Source organism: Acartia tonsa, chromosome 8, assembly GCF_053477335.1.
Source record: "Acartia tonsa isolate MP-2025a chromosome 8, ASM5347733v1, whole genome shotgun sequence".
NCBI lineage: Eukaryota > Metazoa > Arthropoda > Copepoda > Calanoida > Acartiidae > Acartia > Acartia tonsa.
Genome location: NC_137267.1, coordinates 3,714,032 through 3,725,886, shown reverse-complemented (window position 1 = coordinate 3,725,886; position 11,855 = coordinate 3,714,032). Strand labels below are relative to the sequence as shown.

General features: G+C 32.2%; 1 protein-coding gene across 1 annotated transcript; it reads right to left on the bottom strand.

The window, feature by feature from the left end:
* Positions 1–216: 216 nt before the first annotated feature.
* Positions 217–6,987, bottom strand: LOC145325357 (uncharacterized). Its single transcript, XM_080168359.1, has 9 exons — positions 6,881–6,987; positions 5,283–5,349; positions 4,745–4,835; positions 4,264–4,307; positions 3,675–3,732; positions 2,628–2,687; positions 1,291–1,382; positions 910–997; positions 217–388 (listed from the first exon to the last, which is right to left on the bottom strand). The coding sequence occupies exons 1-9, from the start codon at positions 6,973–6,975 to the stop codon at positions 333–335; spliced, it is 651 nt and encodes a 216-aa protein (XP_080024485.1). The 5' UTR covers positions 6,976–6,987; the 3' UTR covers positions 217–332.
* Between the last annotated feature and the right edge of the window lie 4,868 nt (positions 6,988–11,855).

The window sequence follows — 11,855 nt, the reverse complement described above, 5'->3', positions numbered from 1 at the left end:
CAGGGGCTTTTACATTAAAGCATTGAAAAGGGTGAGTTTTGATGCTGTAGATTGGAGTAAAACAATAGAAGGGGAATGGGATGAATAACTGTTTATCCTCACCCCGTGGACCCTGTGCCGACCTTCAATTGAGTCTTTGAATATCATCCAATAGCGTCGTAAATATTAACACAGCCAAGTAACTACAAAAAAAGCAAAAAGCAATTTGCTAGCAGACGAAAAAGGTGCCCAAAACTAGATCAAGGTAGTTGTCTGGGTTATACATATATACTTTTGTTGCTGTGGTAACAATTTGGCGGTTGTGACAGCTTCTGCGGTTGTGATTGCACATGTTACTTATTGCTGACAAGAAGATGAAGAAAAGCCGCCAGCAAAATCAGCAGAATTCCTAAATAAAGATTAATTAACACTTACAAAACTAAGTGTCTTTCTTATAAATGGATGTAGAATATTTATGGATATTATGACAGAGAAAAAATTGTTGTCGATTTAGGTGGTTGTTTTCCCTGTCATTTATTGGTCAGTTCGTTTTTATCCAGTTGGAGGGGAGGGGATGAGGTAAATAGGAGGGGATGAAAGAGATCGTTATTTTAGCCAGCTACAAGGTTCACTTTATTGAGAAAATCTGGTGTAAGATCCAAGTAATAAAAGATCTATTTTTTATGACCATTTATTTCTACTAGCGGCTACGCCCCTAGAGGGGCGTGGATAGTCTACCCTTAACTTTAAATTTTGGTTTTATAAACTAAATATAATGTGTGTGTATGTTTTTTGGGGGGTGGGGGGGGGGGGGTAGATGAATTTCTTTTGGCATAATAATTAACCAACCAAGGAATTCAAATAATCGTTCAGTAATTAGCTCTACTCATCAAAATTTTCAACCATAATATGGAGAATGAATATTAGTACCTGTAGCAAAAGCCATAATTCTGACCATCTCATCAAGTATGTCAGCAAAATCTTCTGTAGAATCTTCATTTTCAGAGTACTCTATCAACTAAGATATCAATAACATCATCATAATCTTTTTTTTTTGTAAAGGGTGTGCAAAAAATGCGCAACTTTTTAAAATTAAAATTGCGCGGCTTGTGATAATAGTAAAAAAGTGCTGGCATAATAATCACCTGGGTTATGATGATTATAATTCCAGTATGGACCATGAGTATAGTTAGGTTAGCTAGAGTATTATTATTATTATTAACATCACCTGGGTTATAATAATTATAATTCCAGTAAGGACCATGAGTATAGTTAGGTTAGATAGAGTATTACTATTATTATTAGCATTACCTGGGTTATAATAATTATAATTCCAGTGAGGACCATGAGTATAGTTAAGTTGGCTATTGTCTCAGATTTTAGCAGCATCACCCATCCTGAAACTAATGAAATGTCTTTAAAATTTATTAATCTAATTTTTTTAAAAATCCATTTAAGAGTTCTGACCAACCATGCGGGACCAATAACAAGGCACTGACCCCTGCAGGGCATTCTTAATTATTAATTAACCTAACTTAGAATAAGAATCACGCAAATGGTTTTTCGAAATTTGTGGTTGATTGGAGTTAGCTAAATTCTTTCTAATATTACTTAAATTTTCATATATCAGATAGGAGGGAGAGAACAATGGACTGTTAATTAATCTGGTACCAAAAGTTTGCTCCCATTAATTAAAAACTTTGGGTACTTTTATTAAACATTCATTATTTGGTTCAACCTATCAATGTCTAAACTTTTCAAACAATAATATTAACTTTTAGAAGGTTTAATTTTGTTTGTAATCATTGGGGGGATTAATTCCATTATTTTTCAATAAGGATCAGAACCGGTTCTAATCCAGCGGAATTAAATCAGATTTTAACCTATACTGTAAAAGTTATTTATTGCGTCATATTATAGACAGATTTCCATGGATATTAAAATGATAAATTATAAGATTAAAATCAGTGTTGGGTACCAAATGTCCGGGCTAAAAACTGGTATTAATAAAAAGATTTTTGTTTTAGTAATGCATATGCTATCAGGGAGTAAGGGAGGGGACAATGGATCGAATATTCAATTTTTAGGAGTCTCAGACTTTGGGGACTGGCTTAAAGGGAATGTGCAAGAATTTAGCAGTTTCTGACTGAGTTTGGGGACTTGCGCATAGAATGCCGCTACTTGTTATGTATGTTTTGAATATTGCAGACGGGGAGAAGGGATAAGGGAAGTGAGGGAAAGGGAAATAAACACTCGTTGTGTTAGTTTGGAATGTAGCAGACGGGGAGAAGGGAGAAGGGAGGTGGGGGCAAGGGGCAAGGATAAATAAACAGAATAAAAAGGGGCAGTCATATTCTTGCTAGCAGCTGGCCGGGTCCAATAATCTTTTAATATAAATATCACACCAAAAAACCTCAATATATTTCATCAAAAACAAGTTGTGATTTCACTTTACATGACGCTATGGAAATCTATTATTCAATTAACAATCCCTTTATAATTTCCTACAAATTTATTGGATTAAACTGGATTTCATGCCCTTTCTTTGATAACTCTTATATTGAATTAATTGCCCATTGTCCCCTCCCTTACTCCCTGATATGCTATGCATGATTTATCAGCATGGTTGAGAACTAGAAATGATTTACCTGCTACAAAGTTAGAAAGATTGAATATTAGAAGCAAAGTATGATCAGAAAATTCATCCCCTGAAAAATATATAAAAAATTGACAAATATTTAAAATTAACATAAATATATTTTATTAGTAAAGAATTCAAGTTATAGAAAACAATTATTTCCTTATTTAAGACTAGCGGCTACGCCCCCTAGAGGCCTCTAGGGGCACTTAAGTAGGGGAAGTCGAATTTGATAACCCAATTTCTTATTTTAGATTTTATAAGTATAAGTAAAAAAAAAATTTTTTGGTGGGGGGGGGGGCGAAAATTTTGTTTTTTGGATGGGGTTGCCCCCACCAAATTTTAAATTTTAGTTAAAAATTTTTTTTTTTAAATTGTGGGGGGGATTTTTCATTTTTTAGTTATAAACCTTCCCGGGACTTATGAGAAGCTACCCAGTTAAAGAGAACCCGATCGGTTTAGCGGTTAGCGAGATACTTCGATACAAACAAACACACAGACACACATCCTGTTTCTTTAGTATAAGGATAATTATGAAGCAGAGTTACATAGCTTATGCAGGACGAATGCACTTACACCTAAAGTTAAAGAATACCTGCGTCAATAAAAAGTATAATTTCCAGAATGGCTTTAAAACTGATTAATTTCCACAAGATTAGATCCGGTTTTGACTTATACAGAAAAATATATCCAAGGATCAGAAAACTGTTATTCTGCTATTCAATTCATAACTAAATTCAAGTATGGCTCCGAATACCGTTCATTTTCGCTGGATCATAACACTGCCTTCGAGCCATACTGTGCAATTCTTAGATTTTTTTCCAGAGAAAGAGGAGGGGACAATGGACTGTTCATCACATTAGTCCCGAAAGTTGTATAGTAACGTTTTCTTATTCGTTGGCATAACAACTTTGAATTTTGATTGGTAAGTTTTTTTACGAATAATTTTACCCTATATTGTGTATCTTTATTGAGGGTGTACATTAATTTATCGGCCATTGTGTTTTCCCTTTAGATCCCTGTAATTTTTCATATTTCTATCCGCGGAAAACTTGACCTGCTTCTATGTTGTTGAAATAGATCATTGGCTCTAGGTGCAGGTGTAATTTTGTATTCTGAAATTAGAGATTTACAGGAATAAGGTATAGCCAATAAGCTAAATAAGTCTAAAATATTATTAGGGTTGCAGATAAAAAGGTCGCCAATTTCACTAAGTGTTGCTCCCAAACTACAGCTGAAAATCAGGTTGTGAGTAAGCTTCCAGTCAAATGTGCCAACTGTTCTTTATGTTGACCAAACCAATAGTATAATTAAAAGCAAATTTTAAACAGTTTGACTTAATAAGCACATTTGACTGGAATCTTACTCGCAACTTTTTTGCAATTTTGCGAAAGCTACTATTCCCTGTATCAAAAAAGATATATTGGCAGTTTTCCCATGAAGGGATGGGACATTGGAATGTAAATTTCAATGTTAAGCACATTTGTTGGCTTAAAAACTTTGAGTACTTGTGTCAAATGGTAATTTGTTGAAATTTGTAACTCTTTGAAGTACGTTTCAAAGTGGGGTAAGGTTGTTTATCATATATGGGGTGATTTATATTTCGTCCATCATGGTCTTATCCCCTAAGATCCCTGCATAATTACCTCGGTTTCTCTGAATTTGTAACTAGGTGCTGTAACTGGTTCTTCTAATTATTTACATCATATTTAAATTCTTATATTAAGTGCAAAGGAGGGGGAGGATCTAAAGTAATATAATTGGTGGCGTCACGTTATTTCATTGATCCATAAGAGAATACTATCATAAATTTTACAGATTATTATACTGATGGACTGGTGATCTGCTCCCTTTAGGAATAGATAACTAGCAATTTGAAAAACATTGGATAAATTTTGTATGTTTTAAATGTTGAGATCAGATGTTTTTCAAAAGCATTAAAACTTCCACTTGTGAGGGTGAAGGTACTGTTCCTTAAAAAAACAAAAATCTTCAAAGAACCTATGAGAAGTTACACTTAAAAGAAGAACAATATCGGTTCAGCGGTTAGCGAGATCCTTCGGTACACACAGGAATACAGACGGAGATTCTGTTACTTTATTATAAGGATTATAAATGAAGTAAAACCCTGGAGTCTTTCCAGAAGGTCAATATCATCTGCGTCTTTGAGGAAGGAATAATCTTTGTAGGGTATCAGCATACTGTATAACTCACTACCCTGACAAACAGAAAAAATATATATGTGGACTATAGAGCTGGATCTTTAAATCATTTTAGTGGTGAGCCAGATCGGGATGAGCCAACTTTCCACCAATGAGAGCACAGCATTTTATGAAATGCCGCGCTGTGATTGGCTAAAATTTGGCTCACCCCGATCTGGCTCACCACTAAAATGATTTAAAGATCCAGCTTAGGAAAACTATACTTTGCTAGAAAAGATAACAATTATTTGCAAATATAGTTTAAGGATACAGGTACCAACGAATGGAAGAACGTGTTTAACAAAAGTTTTGTGCCAGTCCAATGTCCTCTTCCTTTCTGAGTATCACTGTAACAACAACAACAGTAGAATGTAGTAGAGTAATAATATAGAAAAACTTTTTATAGAAAATAGCATAACAGGGGTAATTTTGTTAATCTAAGTTGAAAGCATCTAAAACCTTACCGAGTACAAGGATATAGGTGAACCAATAAAAATACAGGAAAGCCATAACAATCCATATTTCTTTTTCCTAAAATATAAAAAAAAGAATCTATACATTATCATTTGGATGTTGCATCAGATTTTCATGTACTCTGATAAAATGATGCTCGCAGCTGGCTAAAATAACGATACCGCTACACGGGATGAACGAACTGACCACTAAATGATTCCATCTATATTTGTTATATTAAGTAAACAACTATTTATGTCCTTTTATATACATACATATAAGTTTAATTTTTAATAGTTAAAATGTTCTAATAATTTTATAAAACTATTCATAAAATTTTGAATAATTCAATACCATAGAGTCAATTTTAAACATTTTGAACTATTTATATTAGCTAAACTTTTGGGAATGTTTTAACCAGGGAGGGGGAGTACAATTGTGATTAAATAATTCGACACTCATCCCTTAACCCCCCCCCTCTGATAATTTTTTTCTCTCTAATTTTACCTATAATTAAGGGAATTATTATTCAACATCTAATGTTCTATCCTTGTATCCTTGCTATGATTATAATAGGGATCTAAGGGGATAAGACAATTGAAGATAAAATTCCAAATTATGCCAAACAATATTACCCCGTTTTAAGATTAAAACAAAGATGACAACATCCATAAAAGCGAAGCACTGAAACGATATGACAGACGAACATTAATTGTGTCAGAACTGAATATACAAAATATGAAAATATAAGGTTTGACAAAATTATACGTAAATTTGTTGCAAAACTTCGTAAATACAGAATTCTGTTTAAGGACATACTGACTTTCTTAAAACTTGATTATAGAGATGCTTCGCTCATAATATTGTACCTTATTGTAATAGGAATCAGTAATCAAAAAATCAGATCAATCAGATGATTTTATCACATAAAAAATTGTTATTAAAAAAGTAAAAAAAAATCAACATGTTTAAAATGGACGTACGGACATTCTGGTAACGATTATAGAGTTGCTACACTTTCTAAATCGTACCTAACTACTACAGGAATCACCAAGCAAAGAAATCGATAGGACAATTCTAACATGCCTAAATTAACGAATAAAAGCTAACTATCTCGGACGGACGTCCCTACGGACGGACCTATCCTAATTATAGAAAAGCTTTGCTTTTAAATATTGGTGGAATTTATAACACTAAAGATACTAATGGAGAATGGGTAATTTGGACTATGTATTACACTAGTACCCAAAGTTTTATAACCATTATATTTATTGCAAAAAAACATTGGGTACCCTAATTAGATTTTGATTGATTGGTTCAAAAGTCATAAAAAATTAATAAACTTTAGTGGGGATGTAATTAGAGTAAAACAATAGAGGGTGAAGGGGTTACATAACTCATGTATGTCTCCATGGACCCTGTTCCGACTTTCAATTGGTCCTTTGAATACCAGCCAATAACTTAGCAATTAGTTAGAAGACGAAAAAGTTCATTAAGACTGGGGCCAGGTAGTTGTCAGGGTTATACATCTATTCTTATTACATTTATCCTCCATATTGTCTTATCGCCTGAGATCCCTGAAACCAGAGAAAATTTTAAAAATTGTTACCTGAGTATAAAATTTGTAAATTTAACATATTTTAGTTTGAAACTATTCCAAAATTCATTTTCAGAACCATTTTCTTCGCTTATATCAAAAGACATTTTATGAGTGGCTTTTCTAAATAATTTATATTTCTAGTAGGTTTTATGTCCTTTCTCTCAAAGTGATTTTCAAGCACTGAACCCCCTTCCTCCTTTTTAAAATTAAATTGAAAAAGGAGGATGGTGGGTGGGGTTCCCCCGCGACCAACGGAGCGAACCCTGTGGTGCCTATAACTAAAGTGACCTAATCCTGCGGGGCTTCTTGGTACCCAAACAGATCTAACCTAACAAAGAGTACTAGAAAAATAAAGGAAAAACTGAACCTTCCCTTAATTTTAAAACTTAATTTTGAAACCTAGATCGTTGTCTGTTGAAATAAAAATATAAAATATACATACTATTATGGCATACAAAAAAAAAAAAACCAAATTATTTTAGAAGCGAAGCTACTCTATAATTCGCGTTGTATTTTCGTCTGTCAGTCCGTAACACTATATGATTTTCTCGGTTAATATTGAAGAAAGACAGCTGAAATTTTAGGTAAAGATTCCTATGACAAATGCGCATCTAATATACATTGCTTTGTTCGCCTATCTAAATTTCTTGAAAAGGTATTAACCTTATTTTTCAAAAGTTTCTTTTCTTTATTCATATTATTTATCTTTCTTCTTTGATATGAGAACTGAACATCTGCTCTATAACTCACTTTGTCACTGTTTTCAATGAATAAATAAACGTGTTTATTTGACTTTGGGGACCAGTATAAAAATTTGCAGTCAAACGTCCCCTTAAACCCTGTAAAATTCTATTCAAAAATAAAACTTTCAATATCAAAAAGTTTCAAAATCTAATCAACAAATCCATGTTCTTATAAAATATTAAAATATCAATATCGAAGTGTAAATATTTTTATATTCAAAACTTTAAACAAATAAATAAAATAGTTTTAACAGTTAAGGAACTGTATTTTACTTTAGTGGTTCCAGGACAAACTCAGGAATGACAAACGTCTTAATGGACGAACGCAGCACAATGCCATCGAAGGTGATTTGACTTTTGTGTCAGAACCTGAATTGGGACATAGTGCATTTCATTACCCTAGGTTAGGTAACTTCATTTCACTTTTCAATAAAATCTAAAATGCAGCCGTTTTTGCAGGAGGTACCATTTTCTGTAAAAATTTAAGAGGAAAATTTAACAGTTTTTAGTTAATTTCTACTTCTATTTTCAACTGAAGAAAAAATCCTTTTGTGTATATACAGAATCATTGTTGTTACTTAATCTTATCAAAAAAAAAATTTAAAAACTAACCCATAATAGCCGATTTTTCATTTTGTTCAATATGGGTAAAATAAAAATATTACCATCTTCAAAGGGTTAAAATAAAAATTTCAAAGCTCTAGAATGTTGTTCATCGAAAATAAATAGCAGTTTATAAGGACTTTTTGCATCCATCTTCTCATTTAACAGGGAAAAAAACCAAAAATAGAATCTATTTTTTCAGTGTTGACATAAAAAAGCATTTGATAAAAAACTATAAATAATAATATTTTTTAAAATTGCTAAAAAGTAATACAGACTATTCAGTCTTTACCTCTGACATTGAAATAGATGTAAGAAAAGTCAATTTAGTATAGCAGCCAATTAAAATGAATTTTCTTATGGAAATTCTCATCAGAGCATTACTGATAAACCAAGGTCTTATTGGATACCATACTAAATGCTCCTTTAAAAATTTGTATTCTATGAGAAAATCATATTTTCAAACGGACATTTCAAATTAAAGAGTAGCTTTAAGTGACTAGCTATTCCCAGAGTGAGAGATACCAATGTTTATTACACTAGTCCTTAAAGTTTTACAATTATGTTTCTTATTCGTTGGTTTAACAACTTTGAGGACTTTTTTAATTGGTTAGTTTATTAAGTTGACTGTTCAAACGTTTCAACCAGTAATCTTAAGCTCCAAAGAAGGTAGTTTTGTGTTTCAATATTGGGGATGTACATCAATTTATTGGCCTTTGTCTTATCCTTTTAGATCCATGAGTGGTTCTACCCTTTGACTTTAGGGCGATATTGATCTTGAAAATAGTCTAAAACCACACCAAAATAAAAGTGAAACCAAGTTGGACCAGCGATTTCCGAGAATTTTGGATACAGACAAAAAACCTTAGTACTGTATGTATATTAGAATGACAAGATTGAATGTTTAATGTCTATTTTATAGGTAAAATTGTCTTTCTAACTCATGCTCTCTTATGCTCCCTCTCTCTCTCTTTGTTTCTCTGTCTCTTTCTCTCTCTATTCAAGGGTGATAAAAGGGAAATGCAGTTCTTCATAAAATGTTGTTTCATGGGGTTGTATAGATCCCCTTCTGCACGCTTATGATCCAAAATATTGCAGACTATATTGTAAAATACCCTTTTTCCAAAATGATCATGTTTATGGGTTGCACTTGTTTTTGAGAGAAGGCATTTCCCCTACTTTTACTATAAATTCCGCTCATCTGACAGAGCAGCAGTAGGTCTTTATTTTGTTTTTAGTTATGAAATTTGTTTAGGCTAAGATTCGTACCTGTCTCTACCATGTGCAGATTTGCTGAATGCTATAGAAATATTATTATTACTTGGATGTTGCACCAGATTTTCGTGTACTCTAATAAAGTAATTCTCACAGCCAGCTAAAGTTATAATACCCCAATCCACTCCCTGGATGAACAAACTATAATAAACGAGGTACACATTAGCTAGCTAAATTGGCGACAAATTTTCCCTTGTTAATGTATACAATACATGTATTCTATATACATTGCTAAAGTAAACCAGTTTTAAAAAATATAAAAAAGATAAACAGACATTGGAATTATAGAGTAGCTTCACTACTAATAATGGATATATTATTATTTGGATTTTCATGTTCTCTAATAAGGCTAAATTAACATTTCCCCCTCTACCACATTTATATCCTACCCTCTTTCTGGATGAACAAACTGACGAATACATGGGTTTCATGTTAGCAAGCTTAATTGACGACAATTTCCCCCTGTCATAATATCCATGTATATTCTACATCCATTATTAAAATTGTGACTATTTCTAAATTATGTTTATTTGGGATTAAGTTGGACAGAAAAACATTGTTTTTAATCATATTATGTAAAACTAGGGGATGCGCCACTAGCATCTAGAAGCTTTTAATTCAAAGGGATGGGGAAATTCCTAAAATCATTCCGGGACCAGGTTAGTGAAAGGTTAGTAGAATAAAACCTTCCATCACATTTTCTACCGAATCCAACTTTTGAATAACATAGTTTAAATTAAGCGACACTTTTCAAGTTCGAGAGTATAAAAAAGAATTATTTATAAAATAATCGACATTTCTAATTATATACTGCTATGATAGTCATATATATGTCAAGATAAAATTCAAAAACTTTTTTATTCTTTATTTTAATTCTTTAAAGATTAAATAGATTCTACTTTTTAAAAGCTACTCTATAATTTGAAATGTCCATTTGAAAACATGATTTTCTTACAGAATACATTGATAGAATACAGAATACATAGAATCTTTTTACAAAGGAGCATTTAGTATGTTATCTAATAAGTCCTTGGTTTATCAGTAATGCTTTGGTGAAAATTTTGTAAACAAATTATCATAATAAATAGATTTTTTTTACATCTAATAAAATGTCAGAGGTAAAGTTGAATAGTCTGTATTACTTTTTTGCACTTTTAAAAAAAAATATTATTTATATTTTTAATCAAATGCTTTTTTTATGTCAACACTGAAAAAATAGATTCTATTTTTGGTTTTTTTCCTGTTAAATGAGAAGATGGATGCAAAAAGTCCTTATAAACTGCTATTTATTTTTGATGAACAACATTTTAGAGCTTTGAAATTTTGATTTTAACCCTTTGGAAGTGGTAATATTTTTATTTTACCTATATTGAACAAAATGAAAAATCGGCTTTTATGGGTTAGTATTTAAATTTTTTTTTTGATAAGATTAAGTAACAACAATGATTCTGTATATACACAAAAGGATTTTTTCTTCAGTTGAAAATAGAAGTAGAAAATAACTAAAAACTGTTTAATTTTCCTCTAAAATTTTCACAGAAAATGGTACCTCCTGCAAAAACGGCTGCATTTTAGATTTTATTGAAAAGTGAAATGAAGTTACCTAACCTAGGGTAATGAAATGCACTATGTCCCAATTCAGGTTCTGACACAAAAGTCAAATCACCTTCGATGGCATTGTGGCAGGAGTGTCTAAAATATTAAGTTAATTAAGTTTTTCCCTAGAGGTTAGGTTAGGTTAGGATATGAATATGCAAATAAGCTCCCGCAGAGGTTTGACATTTAAAAAATCGATGGATGGTTATGTTAGGTCAAGTGTCCATTCAGTCGTTTGTCACTCCTACGTTTGTAACTCCTGCGTTTGTAACTCCTGTGTTTGTAACTCCTGCGTTTGTCACTCCTGCGTTTTTCCTAGTACCCTTTTAGTGTTCTGACGCCTTCCAGACAGCCAACTCTTTTTTCACCTGTAGCCTGAACAAAGATGGCAAGGTTCTATTAATACAATTTAAGAAGAGTAGGAATGTATTAGCTTAAAAACAGGCAACATACTTATTTTTGATTACAGTCTTAAATTTTATATTCATATTCAATAATGATATCCAAAATCACCCCTTCTATAAATTAAAAAACTGGTTAAAAAGTTTGGAAACTGTTAGTTTTTAAAAGTATTGATAGACTTTAGGTACCAGAATGTTTTATAGTCTAATATCTCCTTTCCCCCATAATTTAGAGTCGTATAAGGATTGGATGTTTACCAATGTACAATCACACTGTTTTAACCTGGAACCAAAAAGGTCCAAGGACAAACGCAGGAGTCCCAAACGTCGGAGTGGGCAAATGTCGAAGTGGACACTTAACCTAAC